We start from the raw sequence: 17563 nt of genomic DNA on the forward strand, positions 1-17563 counted from the left end.
GTGTGTATTACACGTAATATTTGCATCAAAAACCATGATTTCGAATTTTAAAAAATCAGTATAATTAAAGTTCTCAGCTAAACATTTCGCTGCTGGAAAATCAAAAGAAATACTGCGGGGACGTACTTGATGATTACTAGTACTTTGTGATATGTCGCCCTCTTTTGGCCAGAGATTGTAAAGACTTCGTGGGCTCTCGATCTCTCAACTCTGATTGGTCGATTGCTAAAATTGACCTTTGACTTGTAATCAAACCGCTAGATTTGAGGTGACTTCCCAAGCAAAAAAGTGATGAGATTTTTCCAATTCTGACTAGCTCAATTGTTTGTAAGTTTTCTTTTTGTAATGGTAGTAAAATGTGTGTATGTTGTTTGACTCTGTTAAATTCTTACCCCTAATATATGTTTAGCTGCTTTGTACATTGTGATTACAAAAGGTAAAGATTGCTGACTTTCCGCGGCCGTGGGGCTCAGCACAGGCTTTCATGCATGTCCTTGTCAACTGTAGGCCAGTGGGCTGGGGCAGGCGTAGTTGTAATCAAAGTGTCGTTGTGCGCTGAGTGTGCATGTTGTCCGTCTATGTGTAATCTAATCTAGATCTAGATCTAGACTAGAGTCGATCAGTCGTGACTAGACTAGATCTAGTATTGAGACAGTGAGAGAGAGAGAGAGTGTGTGTTGTTGTTGTTGTTGTTGCGATTAATGGCGCTTCCATCGTCATTCGATGATTTCCGCCAGGCAATTTCTAGTAGTAGTACTGGACAGACACTGGTCCTCTCTTCATGCTCTTAATCTTATTCTTAATACTTTACTGTTGGAACGATGATAGCCAGAGCCTAGTGGTGTTGTGTTGTGCAATTCCTTAGCAATGTCAGTAAATTGTTAGTAGGGTAGCGCGCCCAGTATTCGGTCAGACAGCCGTTTCAACAGCTGTAACAATTAAAAAATTAATTTAAGAGCCACGAAACTTGCACAAATCAGGCAGCTGAACAACTTTTCTTAACTCTCAAAATTAAATCAGATTTAGGGCCCCGGAAAGATCTCCAAGTTAGCTCGAAATTGGTCAGTGTCGCACAACTTTCAGCACTTCCGCGTTCTCTTAGCACATGCGCTAACATGCATAGCCATATGTAACTCCGGGAAGCTCCAACACCGGCGCCGCAGGCGTCGGAGCTTTAGGTGGTTTCCTTGGTTTCTCTTGGGGGCTAGTAAAACAGCCGATTGGGTGATATTATCATTAAATCTGCAAAGGGAGTACTTACAATTTTTACATCATAGGGTGCACGACTCCTCAGGGCTCAACTCCAATCACTTGAATGTATAATTTGAAGAAGTCTTCGATGGGAAAAAAAGGTTAATTTGGGGTACTACACCAACGATTCTTCCATGTCGCAGCATTGATTCAAAATAGCGATGAGAAGGTACGCATGCGTGGCAGTGGCGAAGAAAATATGAATATTCAGGCTATCGAGCGCCGATCGCTTGAAATCGCTGAATATGCACGACTCGAACAAACAGAGCCCTTATCAACCTCGTGCATATTCAGCGATTTCGAGCGATCGGCGCTCGATAGCCTGAATATTCATATTTTCTTCGCCACTGCCACGCATGCGTACCTTCTCATCGCTATTTTGAATCAACGCTGCGACATGAATTTAGTATGTGTGTGAAGAGAATCACTTCCGTGTTCACTCCATCGCAGTGAATTTGCAAATGACGCACTTGCCGATGTGCGAGAGGTATTTATACGATACCCTTGCCATGCGGTATCGCTCGGCCAGTATTCGGTCAACGCATTGACATTCAGTGCTTTATCGCGCAATTGTGTGAAAATAGTGCGCAAATACGCTTCGCATCTTGGCAACGGAGATACCACGCACAAATCGCGTGACCGAATTCTAATCGGCGCGACCGAATTCTGGGCAGAAAAATGCTCTGTCTTCTTTCGGAAGTATTTTGCTTATCATTATTCTATATTTTAAGTGACTATAAAATCCTGTTAGAGGAATAAATTTCTTTTTTTTTGATGGGTAGATTGCCAAATAAAAGAGGCAAGAATTCAAAATATTAGTGATTTCCCCTTAAGTGAACGAATACTGGGCACTCTACCCTAGTTATTTTCTGTATTGTTATTCAACTTGTTATTTTAAAGAATTCATTAGGAAGGAAGGATGAAGTGGTTGTGATCAGTTCATTACGTTAGGACGTTAGTTTAATTAAGCCTCTCTCCGTAAAATGAAGCAATTTATACAATGTGTGCATGGTGTGATGGTGTAGTATCTATCAGTATCAGTGTGTGCTTACTGTGCATGCTAGCTGGCACTGCAACTCCAGCCTCCAGGTAACTCCAGGAAGCTCTGACGCCGATGCCGAAGGCGTCGGAGCTTCAGCTTCAGGTGGTGCATTGAAAAACATTCAAACAGCGGGTTGGGCGACATTATCTCAAAATATGCTAAGGAAGTACATGTAATTACAATTTTGACTATAAAATAGGTTGCTAGACTCCTCTGGGCATCTATCTGGCAACTTGAAATTATAATTTGAAGAAGTCTTCGATGGCAAAAAGGGGGTGATTCTTCGTCCTACCCCAACGATTCTTCCATGTTGTATCGTCGACTCAACATCGACCCATGAAAGACTTCTTCAAATAAGCCAGTTCACGGTTGCAGTCTGAGCATGAGCAGATCAAGGTCATTGCAGAACAAATTTTGAAATACACGGAGACGGAATACTGGATACGTGCTCATGAAAGTTATGTAATCGTTATTCATTCTTGCACATTCAGTGCAATCCATGATACACAGGTGGAAGTATTCTTTGAAAAGGGGAAACAAAGACTAGCACCTCCATCGCTGTAGGAGTGATTATTCCAAAATGTAAAAAGTGGGACCTCTTCATGTTTTGAAGATCTGTGGATATTCGGGGTCATTGCAGTAATGTGCTAACCGTGAACTGGTCTATTATAATTTCAAGTTGCCAGATAGATGCCCAGAGGTGTCGAGCAACCTAGTAAGTCAAAATTGTAATTACTCCCTTTGCATATTTTGAGATAATGTCGCCCAACCCGCTGTTTGAATGTTTTTCGATGCACCACCTGAAGCTCCGACGCCGCCGATGGGTGATGCCAAAGGCGTCAGATCAGAGCTCCAGTCAAGAGCTTGATTTTGAAAACGATTTAAACAGCGGGTTTGGTCACATTTTTTTCGCAATGTAAAGAGGTAGTAGGCCTAGGTCTAGGCAGAGCTATCAAGTGTCACGCATTTTGAGGGTCTGAAAACGCTCTCACGCACAATGCTATATGCTATAGCCTAGACCTACGTCAGTACGTGTACCCTCGTATGCGCGCTTGAGTGCCGAATCATGAAAATGTCACGCATAGCTGAACTTTGAACTTGGTGTCTCTGCCTAGATCTAGGTCTAGATTCTAATTGCAATTTTGATTTACAATGTGTTTTTTTTACTCCTCTGGCCATCTTTCCAGCCACTTGAAATTATAATTTGAAGAACGTCTTCAAAACAAAGGGTGATTCTTCGTCCTAACCTGACGATTTATCCAATGATCCATGTTGTATCTTTGATTCAACATGGCGAAGAGAAAGTACGCATGCGTGGTAGAGGTGGAGCAAATATGAATATTCATGATATAGAGCGCCGTCAGCTCGAAATTGCACCTTTCCCAATTGTTTTTTCAGACAGTTTCTTTCAACAAACTTGCATGGCCAATAGACCATGTTGGCTACTCAATTTTATTTTTGAAGGTTCAGTGGAACACATACTTTTTATGATCTGATTTTAATATACCAACAAATTACAAAGCCATTGGTGCGATTATGATTTTTGTTTTCTTTCCACAAAATTTCATTTTTCAGAAGAGAAGATGGACCCAGGCAAAGTGAAAAGCTTGGTCACTTTTGTGAGTATGACTTTGTCTTTCACTGAAATTGAAGTTTGTAGTTTGATAGATCTACCCACCTGTTGCCTGTGTAACAGGTGAGTAGATCATTGGTACACCTTTTGCTGTTCTGAGGTCATAAAAACATGAAACGGGCAAAACTTTAGATTTTATTGCAATATGTTTATGTTTATGTCAAAATAATTCCTCTATATTGTAGAAATGTGACAAGGTGTTATAAATTTTCTGTATATTATTCAACAATATTACTTACTTACCATCCTGAAAAATGATGAAGAAGAACACTTGAAATTCTTCATGGAGTACAAACTATACCGATGACTGAAATTACTGATTACTGAGCAGCCCGCCAGGCGCCATCTGCGCATTGTAGTGCTTGAATTGCTGTCAATTCTATTTTTGTTAGATTTGGGGTTTACTGTTTACAACTTCATGTTAGGGTTTTAAGTTAGGGGTAGTTGAATATGTTAGTCCAAGGTTGGAGGCAGCAATTTGGAAAGAGTGGGTGACTGTCCACTCAGCAATTTTATTGATAATGTTGTTTTCAGTAAATTCTTCTTTTTCTTTATTTATTCTTTTTTCAGGTGAACTCACTTGGAGTTGGGGAGGTCATCGAATCATTGCACCAGCTGAAGGATGGAAAGCATTTTATCTCCATGATCAAGATCCTGTAAGGATGAGTATACAAATAATACACAGCAGTGAGGGCATTAGTAAGAACTACCCACACAAGGTACCTTTGCAACAGTCTAACATGCCCAAGGCGATAGCCGTGGGTGTTTGGACTGTTCTGAAGGTACCGAGTGTGCATAATTTTTACTAATGCCTGTACAAAATGATGTGTATTATCTGTTTTTATAAGATTATGTTTTATTTGTTCTATAAAATGATGTTTTAAAACATGATTTGATAATGACCTGTCATTATCAACGTAAGGCAAAATAAATTCCTGGTGACGTGTACGCTCTCACCAATCATTTGATTAGGATCCATGTCATCATCTCATAATAGTAGATAAAATCACCAGTTTAAAATCATCAGGTTGTAAATATTTTATACTGCTTCAAATATACACTGCTAATCGACCAAATATCAAGCTAATATCAAGCTACTAAATTTTCACTCTTCTCAAATTCTTTCATACGTTAGAATGTGCATTCTAAATGTTCAGTCTTTATAATTTTCTACAAAAGTTACATTGGAAAGTAGAGAAGCAAGCATTATGTACTATTGATACATGCATGTCAATTTAGAGTTTAGAAATTTCATTTTATGAAGTCTCCAGAATAACTATTAGATAATTTAGATGTATAACAAATTATGGAAACCTGTATGAACTATGAAACATGCACATTTGCACAACTTTTATAAGTGCTCACTGTCTTTTTCATCTTTACAGTTCCGACAAGGAAGTCCCAGACTGCGATAATCCTATGCAATGCTACCGCTACGTTCTGAAGTATTTGGAAGGTAAGTGTAAGATTAAGTTAAAGAGAATGTCATATTATATCACACAATCATAATTTTTATGCATTAGTTGTAATATGATATCAGTATATTAAAAAAGGGACTGTCATTAGCCCAAACTGTCTTTTATTCACGTTTCAGTTGCCGGTCTGTGCCATTATTGATCATAAATATGACTGTTCTACTCTGAATGTTTCTCCTTCTCATGCCAGGGTTTTACCAATCTTCTCTCAAGTACCATGTGGACTTCTCCCAGATTGTCAACGGCTCCAGCGTCGCTGAGGTGGCAAAGGTCACGACCCTGCTGCTCTGCGCATCCATCCAGAGTGAGAGGGTCAAGATCTTTGTGGATGCCATCACCGAGCTTGACCTATTGACCCAGAATGACCTGAAGGAGATCATCCAGTATATCGTGGCCCAGGAGAGTAGCCACAAGCTCCGGGCAGACTTTGCAGATATCCTTCATCGACGAGGTGAGGAAAAATGTCTCCAACCAATTTATATGTCCAGAATAGTCTAGATGTGATGATTTAGTGTCATAAAAGGTCTTTTATTTCCACTATCAGCATGTAATGTTGTTTATGTGTAAGGAACTTACATATCTCAACTTAATGCAGAGTAATACCCACAGTTTAGAATGGATATGAATTTTTATAAAACATATTCTTTTTCTGTATTTTGAACATTGCTTCAAGAAAAGAAAGAAATTAATCTCTTGAAGTCTTGAACTTTGAATAAATTGAATATTCAAGGATTCTATTGCAGCCTTTTATGTTTCGTGTGCTTGATATATTCCTGACATGTTTAGGTTCTCAGCCAGCTACCACAATTGATGAGTGTATCCCGTCTACAACTAGCCAGCGAGGTAGTGAGGCAAACGTACATGTAGCATGTACTCCTTGTTCTGACTGAGTGGGCAACTTGCCCCTTCCTCCAGGGAATTTCCAAAAAGAGCCCAGAGTTCAATGCTAAACAAATTAAATAGTGTTATTTTCATGCAAGCAAGCTTGAAAAGTAGCCCTGAAATATTTAAAATGATATTCCCTGCCTTCCTCTTTTGAACTAAAAATTGGAATTCAGTTCCTAGAAACTGTTTCGTTTTAACCGTGAAGATATTTAGTTGACATACATACATTACAAAAATAGGATTGTACTTTTGTACTAGCAGCTGCCCAATGGTTGCGTAATGTATCTGCTAGTTCTATGATGTTTAACAAATGTTAATTATCACTAGGAAAGAAGACTTGCCCACTCAGATTATAAAGCATATCCATTATACATTTATCTATATCATTGGGATGTAACATTGTGATCATATTACTCTTATTATTTGCTTTATATGGCTCAAATTGCCTGTATAATGTGGCAAGGAACATTTATAACACTTTCTTCACCCCATTTATTGTGATGTTTTTCATAAAAACACTTTCCCATTGTCTAGTAAATTCTTAAGTTTTGTTTAGTCATCAATATTTACTTTAGGCTCTAACCAATGTAATACTATTTTTTTGTGGATGACAAACAATATTCTTGTTAACCATATTCATTTGGGAAGATGGAGTAAATAATATTACAGATATTACTATTCTATTACAGTATATATGATTGTCTTCAGGTTCTGTGACTGTTATGGCTGCTTTAAAGTCTTCATAATTGTAACCAACATACACTAATGCTATCATAAAATGCCTTTTCTTTTATTCAGTTCTGAAAATCCGTTTTGGGCTGTATGCAGTTTTACCCCTGAATTTTAAAGCATTTCTAACCAGTACTCAATAATCATGGGCTGATTTTATTTCTTTGGTTGTTCCTTCATATTTGGTATATGTATATGTTTGGGTGATTATTTTTGTTAGATATGTTGTTTTTCTGTGAAATATTTTAATTACCGGGTATTTGTGTTTTTGTATTCCTTCTTGGTGTCTAATTTCTTCAATGTTTTTGAAAAAGGAAACAAAATCAGTCATTAGACATTCATATCATTGAAACTTCTCAGTATAAAAATAATCTTCAGTTAAATTTCAATAGAATACATGAAGGCTTTTATATTTACGTTTAGATCAGATATTTTAAGTTGGTAGAATTCCTTGTAAAGCATGCATCAGACAAATTTATCAAAGCCTTACACAATCCAAGCTTATACCCAGTACGCTACCTGTATATTACAAAATGTACCTGTGTTCAAATATTGGTAGTAATCTATAAATTTCTTCATAGTCGACAATTGTAAAGCACAGAGAAACACTTTGTAAAATATACTATAAAACCATTATAACGTATTATTATTACTAACCTGTATTTAGCACATTATAACCTTACAAAATATTTGCTCATCTTTTCATCCGTAGCTTTTTTATGTTGCACAATGGCAATGCAAATATTTCCCGGAATGAAAAAGAAACATTTATATAATTTATCATAATCACTAGTTCACTACATTTTCAACTAACATTGGTGATCTGGATCAAAGATCATAATACCTATATATTGAAAAATTCTCTTAGCTAACCAAAGCTGAGACTTGAAGAGAGAATTCATCTGGGACTTGGGGAGTGTTTCACAAAGACTAAGATCGACTTTAAGTTGGACTTAAATATGGCAGGCCGTTCATGCCACTAGTTCCTCTAACCATTTCTGGCATTGGTCTCTTAAGGGACACATACAAATCATTGTCACAAATCTACAGAACTTATATTTTTTGATAGTTCACTATTGAAGCAAAAATATTATCTAAAGATCATAATTAAGAGACCAGTGGTGAGAGCAACTAGTGCCATGAATGACCTGCCATAGTCAAGTCCAACTTAAATTCCATCTTAGTCTTTGTGAAACACCCCCTGGTCAATTAGTAAAAACAAAGCAGCTGTAAATTGTACAGCTTATTCTACTGCTATTAAATGGAACTAATGATGATTATGTTGAATAAAGAATTCATTGTCAGGTGCATTTTTACCAGAGCCATCTATACACAGAGTTTGGCCAACCCGGCTTGAGTTGAACACAATATGGCGACTACTGCCTTGTTGGGCAAGCCCAAAGCAAAAGAATATACGTAATGTTGTGACCCAGTGACACCAAGTTGGCCAAACTCTGTGTATAGATGGCTCTGATTATAACTACAGGCAAGATTGTCATCCTGATTTAGTTTTGACATGACAAAATGTATGATTACATAAATTTGAAACCTATTTATTATCCTTCCCATCTCTAGCAATGCTCTCAAGAGGCGTTAACATGCATTACTTGGATTTTCTTGCTTTTATAGGTGATCATACGAGTGAATCTTCTCGAGCTGTCCTCACCCCCATGGAGCAAGGCTCTCCGTTTCCAACAAGGTTGACGTCATCGTCAGCCTTCTCCGACTCTCCGATGTCTCCGGTCCACAACCTCATTAACTCTCCCTACATGGTCAGCAAGGTAGGTCGCATCAGGGAGAGGCCTTGCTATAGGCACAGACTCTAAACTGACACTTAAAGAGACTTGGTAACATTGTTGAAGGTTGATGAAAAAACTGTGTAATTTTTGTATGCCATGTTTCTTATTATATTCTTTTTACTGTACTAGCCCTCTAACATGCAAAAATCCTGAACAAATTCTCAAACCACAAAGATATTTATGGTTTTCTTTGGAGGCGTCACTGTGCGACACCCTCTAACAGAAAAATCTCCCAACCACTTTTGAATTTTCCCGACCATTTTTCCATGAAAATAAGACATAAAAAAGGCTTTTAAAATCTTTCAATTCTAAAATGTTTTGAATGGTAATGGTATATAGACCAAATTCATTGCTTTGTGACGATTTACATTCACCTAAAATGTAATGAAATTGTAATAATATAGTTGGGAGAATTAGGAAATCAATCAGATTAGTTTTTCCCAATTTTTAGCATTAATAATGGTCTGTTTTCACTCAAAATTTTAAATTATCTTATCATCTTAGCACCATTTTCTCTTATCTGAACAATGTTACCAAGTCCCTTTAAACACAATAGATGGGTTTACTAACAAAGACAAATTTGATGCATACTTTTTAAACAAAGGTTGTTCTCGACAAACTAAAGCTTGCCCGAGGCCAGCTCGACTTATCAACGAGTGATTTGTGCAGACTGGATTCCAAGTATTGTAATTCATTCATTCATTAATAACTAGGTCTTCAGGAAAGAAGCATCCATACATTTGAATATTTTAGTAAACCGGTCTTTTCCAGAGAGTCTTGAATCAAGCACAACTCCAGTAGCAACTACAGTGCAGGGCCTATGGACGGCAGTCTCTGTTTAGTCTAGCTGCAGACACAGACTCTGAATTGACACTCAAACACAATTCCATAGAGCCTCTAACCAAGCCCAACTCTGTCAGTCACTTGAAGGAGCAGCCGCATTACAGGGCCTATGGACTCCAAGTATTGTATTGATATCGAGAATGCCTTTGATTTGAATGTTTATTTATACCCATCCCATTGACACCTGTCTGTTACTGTGGCGTTTCCCAGTAATGCTACTGTGATCTGGGCCCCGTCTTACAAAAAGAGGTGCGATTGATCCAAATCAATCGCAAGTTTGCAGTCTCTTATCTCTTATGTACATACTGGTAGTTGCGATTGATATCAGCTCCTTGTAAGACGGGGCCCTGTCATAAGTTTTCCCTGATTTAAAAAAACAATCTTTCCATTTCAGCTGAACAATCGCAGATTACATGATCGAGTGCGTACCCTGGAATCCAAGATAGCCTCTGAGACAGCACTGAGGCAGGACCATGAAGCTGAGATCATTGAGAAAAACTCAGACATTGGCCTCAAAGGTTTGTCGCTCATTTGTTTAAGTCTTAAATTGTGGTGCACTCTAACACCTGCATAGCTGCCAATCTTTCCTATTTTGGAGGCATGATTCCTATTTGTTGGCCTGCAAACTAATTTTATGAACCCTAGGTTCCTCTCTGTTTCTGAAAACTTCTGTATCAAAAGTATACAAAATAGACAATATTCCTATTTCTGCCTTGAGAGATTCCTTATTTTTGCTGTGATTGGTTGGCATGTTTGCACCTGTATCGAATATGTCGTCTAGAATGGCAGACTCGGATCTCGGATTTATTTTATTTTTATTTTGAGGATGGTATTCTATAGCAGATATCTTGAATTCTAACAAAGCCAACTGAGCAAACGCTTAATACTGATGGTTAGGCTGAATTTTTGTTTCTTCCGAATTAACAGATATGATTAAACTAAACAAAAATCCCTTTAAAAAAAATAGATTGAGGTATGTTCCACTCAATGTGATGAATATATGTAGTTTTTGGCACCTCGTGATTGTATAAAACTGGGTATAGAACTACAGATTATTCATATCATATTGCCTGGTCTTCAGGGTGCCATTAGAAAGTTTACTTATTGTGAGTGATATAAAATATTATTTCAAACACCCACCATAATTAATCGACAGCGATATATGATTCCATTCTTTGATCATCTTTATAACATGTCTGTTTTTTTGAAAATCTATACATCCTCGTTATTTGGTTTATGATTACACAGACAGCCAGCTACGTGAGCTGAACCAAAAGGTCAAAGAACTTAACAAGCTGAAAGATGAGGTCGATGAACTCCAGGAAGTTCAGGCAGAACTGCAGAAGAGTACGAGAGAAAACACGAGGTAAGATCGACCTGCAGTCATGCTGTCATCATTTTCCATAGTTACTGTTGGATTTCTGCAATAGAGATCTGTCAAAGAGCTACCTCAATCAGCAGTCACTGAGCTACAGTTCTTGTTTTTGTTTTATTTCTGGGATTAAAGAGGAGGTTGAGTTCTGGTCATGCAATTGCATCGTAAAAGAAACTGTGTTGAATCGATCGGAGAAGGTTGATCATCTAGCATATATGTATTTGTGTGTACTGCAAGGTTCTGGAATCATCAAAAGGATAAGAGATTTGGCCATGTCTTGGTAAAGTTACAAACACTGTACACAGAAAGACGTATATGGGACTTCACTAACATGTGGCATAAAAATCCGTCCCGATTTTTATGCTGTTGCATGCCATATTTAGAATATTATATATATTTAGAAAAGCATTTGAAGAGCCATGCTTTTCAGGGAACATTTTTTATCTGATGTTTTTCAACACTTGCATTATACAATGATAACGCTCACAAATGATTTCTCACCCTTTCCAGAACTCAACCTTCTCTTTAAAGCATAAAGAATCCTTGAAAGTATCTGACTCTAGACTACTATTAGCAATATTAAGCAAATAACTACCGTTGGTGAAGGTGATGGGACAAACTATCACTTCCGAGGCGATCTGGATGTAGCTATCTTTCCGAAGCGAAGCTGAGGAAAGATAGCGTATACATTCTGATCGACGAGGAAGTGATAGTTTGCCATCGCCTGAAACCAAAAGGTGATTATTTGCTTTATATTCCCCATCTAAAATAATTTAACTACAAAAAGAAAAGGACGTGTATGCCTCTACATGAAAGACACCAGGCCCAAATTCACACCAAAAAAATTGAAAGTTTAACCCAACTCCTTGAGGGTACGGTGCGCGCATGTGTTTGCTTTAATTGCGCTCATTGGTAATGCGCGCTTAATTACGCCTGTTTTAGTGCGCATTTGGATAATCTTCAGTGAAAGTGCGTTTCCCTGTGTAGATAGTACCTCTATCTTCAGTGAAAGTGCATTGCACTGTGTAGATAGTAGTACTATCTACACAGTGTAACAAACTTTTTGCTTCTCCCATCAATAATGGGCGAACTATCTTTCATCACGTGATTTACTTTTGACCAATCGTAGAGCAAGATTCTTAGTATGTGGAATATAAATCAATATATCAATACTTCCCCTCTCTTTCCCTCTCTCTCGCGTTCTGAGACAAATCTTTGATAAGAAGTTGTTTTGAGACTAGTGAATATGTGTAATATGCTTCCAATGCTTTCTGTTACTTATTTCTTCCTCTCACTCTTTATCTCTGTACCTTTTTTTTAAAAATTATTTATAAATCTTCATCTATTTCTCTCTTCATCTTGGATTGATGCTTTCTCTTCGCAGATTGAAAAAACTGTTAGAGAAGAAAGCCGAGTTGAAGACGGACAACCAACACCTTGAGAAGCAGAATGAAGAACTGTTATCAGAGAGACAAGAACTCAAATACATGGTGTGTATACTCTCTATATGCTTGTTTGAATTTACTCTCTGCCATTGTGTTTTTATGCCTTTATACCCAAGCTATTCTGCACCAGTACAGTCATTCTCCTTTGTGTAATGTAATTATAAGAAACTCTAAATTTTACTTTAAAATATAATAATCAAGATTCCTGTGTGTATGTGGTCATGTCATATCCTCTTGTTACTACAATCAAACCTGTCTACAGCGACTGCCTAAGGGAAACGTGGTCTTTGTAGACAGGTTCCTTTAGGGCATGTTTCAATGAGAAACCATTTTCAAGGGAAACAAAAAAATGTCCTCCTTGTAGACAGGTGGTCACTAAAGCAGGTTTGACTGTATATGATTTTAAAGAGATTTCCGTTTTTCACTGTCCGTATGTCAAAAGCAACAACATGTAAAGGCTTAGCTTAGAATAAATTTTGGGAAGAATTAAACTTCTTGATCATCTCGCTGCCATTTTTAGACCACTTCTTCATCGTACAAGTAACCTCGGACATATCAGTATATTTTTAGTAATAATAGAAATGGATTTATATAGCGCTTAATACGAAATACCATCTCTAAGCACTTGACAGATATTATTACCCCAGTCAACGTATTAATTCATGCGCAGTGTGCACCACCCCCTGGGGGGTATTCATACCATATGGTCACCATGAGGGCATATGGCAATTACAATCAAAAGGCTTTCGTCATCCTACCAGGCCCCCATTTCTCTGATGCATTAATGTTTTGCCAAACGTCACTAGTGCCATGTAGAGGATCGAACCCATGACCTATGCATTTCAAGTCACCAGCTCAAACCTCTAGACTATGACACCTCTAGTAACAATCACATCAAGGGTTCAGTGTCACAAAGACGTAACTCCATATTTTGCCAAAATTAGTATTTGATATCAAAATGTTCAGAAAAATGTGGGCTTTCCAGGAAACACAAAGATTTAACTCCACCCAAGTCAATGGCTAGTAAACATAGACTTAACATCTTAAGGCCCAAGTACTCAGTGACACATAAACCACTTTTTAAAAAAATGGCCAGAATGGAGTTACGTCTTTGTGTCACTGACCCCTCGGCGTCGACCTTTATCACTCTACACCGAACAGATGAAGGGTCACGGCGCCATCAAGAACCAGTTTGAGGAGACGCGCGTTCGGCTGCGTCGCTCCGAGCTCAACCTCGGCGAGCTGCACAGGGATAACTGTCGCCTGACCGAAGAGGTGGAGGGTGCCATGAAGGAGAGGCAGGAGCTGATTCATATGATGGAGACCAGTCAACAGATGTACAAGGAGAAGATTGCCCTCCTGGAGGATCAGCTTTTGCAAGGTAATCATAAAACAGCAGTTGGGAGATTTGTATTTGTGGTTGCCAAGGATGCCAGTTTTCAGGCAATAGCCTGCATTCAGGCCCTGGCAAGTTATATTCAGACGAATAGTTTAGGCTTTTTTTGTGTACAGATTAGCTCATTCTAGGTGATTTTCAGGCCCTCTGATCAATTCTAACTGGCATCCCTGGGATGTGTATCAACTGTTGATTAGAAGCCTAATAAGCATTTTGTTATTTTGTTTCATAATTCCCTTTTATAAAATTGTGTTTTCATATTTGTATCAGGGCTTAAATTAATCCAAGGCCACCAAGGCCATGGCCGTGGATGCCCCTTCGATTAGCCTCAATGCCCCTCTCATTGGCCTTGGAGATTTTTTGTGCCCTTTCCAATTCTTCCTATTTGTGCTGTAATATAGCATTGTGTCCTACAGAAAAGTGGCCTTGTCCTAAAAATATTGAATCAAATCAAGTCTTATTCGTTATTGCTATCCTGGATAAAGCATTGCTACTCGACGAGTCCGTCCAAGCATTACAAACAAAATTCTACCAGGAATCTATTAATCACACCTTGGTATTAAAAAAAGAGTGGCAATTGTCTTGCCAAAATACATATACACCACATTTTTGATTTTGGTAAAACTGCTTTGAGAAAACGTTGGCCTCAAAATAGAATAGCATAGAACTAATTTGTGTCAGTGGCACACTGCATTAGTGACTTCTAATTTTTTTTTACAGGTTGCCTGATATTCTAGATTTTTTTTTTCCTTTCAGCCTCTAGCCCAGCGGTAATGGGAGAGTCCTTGGGTATCATTGCTGAGCAGCGTGTCTCTGAACTTGAGCTGGAACTGGAGAAGGTGCGCATGAGCTGGACCAGTCCCGAAGTCTATCAGAAGATGAAGAGCCTGTACGAGGAAGCTTGTCGGACTGCACAGGCATACGAGGTAAAGAGAAATACATCATGAGTTGATGCCCTTCCCCCCGTCCCCTCAGTGTGTGTACGTGTGTAATCAAACCATGTCAGGACAACTACCTCAGGACTAGTAAGCCCTCTCTCCTCCCCCCTCTCCTCCCCCTCTCCTCCCCTGACTCCCCCTAGGACACTAATCCAATCCTTGGAACATTACCTCTCAGACAACTACCCCCTTAAAAAATTACCCATGATCATCTTCAAACAACTTTCAATGGGATGATTTACGAAGGAATAGAGTTGTCCTTGGGATACTAGGCCCTAGTTGTGCACCTGGTAATTTCCCTAAGGGGATAGTTGTAGGAACATTTGTCAAGGTGGGGTAGTTTTCATAAGATCCAGTCAAATATGCCATAGTGCCCATCTCTATATTATGGAGATCACCTGTCTGTAGTGTTTCGTGTTTGTCACATCAAGAATTAAAACCAAAAAATTCCTGATTAAAAAAAAAAAATTATATATTTTTTTAAAACCCAATTTTGTTTTGTTCTTCCCGGTTTTATCCCGATTTTCATCTCATTTTCTCTATTTTTCCCTATTATTTTCCTATTTTTCTTACTCAAAAAGGGGGCAAAGTTGTTAGATGCCATTTCCCCCCCCCCCCCGAATCCTCTTTTTTTTTTTTGCTCAGGGGGGGGGGGGGCGTGGTTTTTTAGTGCTTACTATCACCCCTGCATATACAATGGCTGCATATTCATTCAAATTCATTTTTGCTCTCCTCAGGGTCAGTTGAAAGAGAGTCAAGATCAAATGAGCCAACTCGAGGTTAACATCCAGAATCTTCAGTCTACCTGGGCTTCTCCCGACGTCCACCAGGAACTGAGAGACCTCTATGAAATGACCAACCAAGACAAACACAAATATGAGGTAATGATTCTTCTATTTTATATATATATATATAGAGAGAGAGAGAGAGAGAGAGAGAGAGAGAGAGAGAGAGAGAGAGAGAGAAAGAGGAATTAGATGCACGTAGAACCAAGATATACTACCTTTTGTAAACTTTGTGGATACTTATTGTTAATCTGTTTGAAAAGCTTCACCCAGATGACACTCTTGTTCTAAGTTTGCATCGCTGCATCCAAGATTTCAGGTTATGAAACTGGTTAGAGAATGGTGGAATGAGACAAATTTTTGTTGATTTTGTAAGATACAAGAATGATTTTAAGTACAAGGAAATAATTTTTGTTGTATTTTTTGCTCAGGTTCACTTGAAAGAGAGTCAGGATCAGATCAAAGAGCTTGAGATGAATATTCAGAACCTTCAGTCTACCTGGGCTTCTCCCGATTCCCACCAGGAACTGAGAGACCTCTACGAAGAGACCAACCAAGAGAAACAAAAATATGAGGTAATGATTCTTCTACTATATACGTATAGAGAGAAATTTGATGCATGTAGAACCCAGATATACTACTTCTTGTAAATGTTGTGAATACTTATTATTAATCTGTTTTAAAAGATTTGACCAGATGACGCTCTTATTTTAAGTTTGCCTCGCTGAATTGAAGACTTCAGGTTATGAAACTAGTTAGAGACCAAATAAAGAAGGTGAAATGAGACAAATTTTTGTTAATTTTGTTTTGAGGTACAAATTGATTTTAAGTACAAGAAGAGAAACGAAATTGATATTTTTTCCTCAGGTTCACTTGAAGGAGAGTCAGGATCAGATCAAAGAGCTTATGCATATTCAGGAACTTCAGTCTACCTGGGTTTCTCCCGATGTCCACCAGGAACTGAGAGACCTCTACGAAGAGACCAACCAAGACAAACAAAAATATGAGGTAATAGATTGCTCTTTTGGAGAGAGGAAATAGCACTATAGAAAGATGAATGAGGGGAAGGGCAATAGAGAGGGAGGGAGAAGAAAAGAGACATACGGGAGGAAGGGGAGAAATGTTAGAGAGGGAGGGAGAGGGAGGGGAGACAAGAGGAAGGAAGAGAAAGAGAGAGAGAGAGAGAGAGAGAGAGAGAGAGAGAAGGGGGGGGGGAGAGGAAGGAAGGTGGGAGATAGATCAGTCTAATAGAGCAATGTCATTTCCATTGGTAAGTCCATTTCCAATGAGTGTATGTTTCAATTATCCGTGGGTGTGAAATTCTGTACGTACTAGTTGAATTATCAAAAAGATGTGTCCTAATAACATATTTTCAGCTTGCCAGTCTAATTCTAATTCAATTTTTGCAACTTATTTCAGAGACTAGAGACAAAAGAAATGTTTCTAACTAGTGCTGTAGTCAAACGTTTAACTGTCCGGTATCCGACCGCCCATGGCGGATTCCGTTTTCAATTGGACGGTTTCGTTTTCCTGTTTTTTTAATTTTTAATTCTTTTTTAATTAAAAAAAAAAAAAGTTTTAATTTATGCTCCTCCACCTGGCACTATGTCTGGCAATGTCTCCCAGTTCAGTAATCTGTGTGTTGACTCACCACTCCAAAACTAGAACAACACCCCAATTTGTCTGTCATCTTGGTTTGAAAGTAATCTTTGTAATAGATCTCAATATGTAGTTTATAATAATAATTCATCCAACTTTTACAGACGGCGTACCACAAGGTTCTATCCTAGGTCCTCTACTGTTTTTAAATTACATTAATGATCTTACACATTCTTCTAAAAACGACATTGTTACTATTATTTGTTACAAGTTCACAAGCACAAATCGGTGCCTTCGGAATTGGAGATATCTGTGATGTTACAGCACTATTTCTAACTATGTCAAGCACAAAACTATGTTGTATTTTG

At 38.3% G+C, this 17563-nt stretch overlaps 1 protein-coding gene across 5 annotated transcripts in view; it reads left to right on the forward strand.

The window, feature by feature from the left end:
* The first annotated feature begins 219 nt into the window (after positions 1–219).
* The window catches only part of LOC578650 (putative leucine-rich repeat-containing protein DDB_G0290503), a 36705-nt gene continuing 19361 nt past the window's right edge, over positions 220–17563 (forward strand). For 2 of the 5 annotated variants that reach the window (XM_011681350.2, XM_030980815.1), the window contains exons 1-15: positions 220–327; positions 3869–3912; positions 4497–4582; positions 5312–5382; positions 5592–5852; positions 6188–6244; positions 8645–8796; positions 10052–10175; positions 10906–11023; positions 12417–12522; positions 13639–13858; positions 14630–14799; positions 15549–15692; positions 16028–16171; positions 16464–16604. In XM_011681350.2, coding sequence (XP_011679652.2) covers positions 3877–3912; positions 4497–4582; positions 5312–5382; positions 5592–5852; positions 6188–6244; positions 8645–8796; positions 10052–10175; positions 10906–11023; positions 12417–12522; positions 13639–13858; positions 14630–14799; positions 15549–15692; positions 16028–16171; positions 16464–16604 — 1830 coding nt within the window. In that variant the 5' untranslated portion in view covers positions 220–327; positions 3869–3876. The remainder of the gene's footprint in view (positions 328–3868; positions 3913–4496; positions 4583–5311; positions 5383–5591; positions 5853–6187; positions 6245–8644; positions 8797–10051; positions 10176–10905; positions 11024–12416; positions 12523–13638; positions 13859–14629; positions 14800–15548; positions 15693–16027; positions 16172–16463; positions 16605–17563) is intronic. The other 3 variants (XM_030980814.1, XM_030980812.1, XM_030980816.1) reach the window with 3 other exon arrangements.

This window comes from Strongylocentrotus purpuratus, unplaced genomic scaffold (assembly GCF_000002235.5).
Source record: "Strongylocentrotus purpuratus isolate Spur 01 unplaced genomic scaffold, Spur_5.0 spur5_scaffold_11, whole genome shotgun sequence".
NCBI classification, from domain to species: domain Eukaryota; kingdom Metazoa; phylum Echinodermata; class Echinoidea; order Camarodonta; family Strongylocentrotidae; genus Strongylocentrotus; species Strongylocentrotus purpuratus.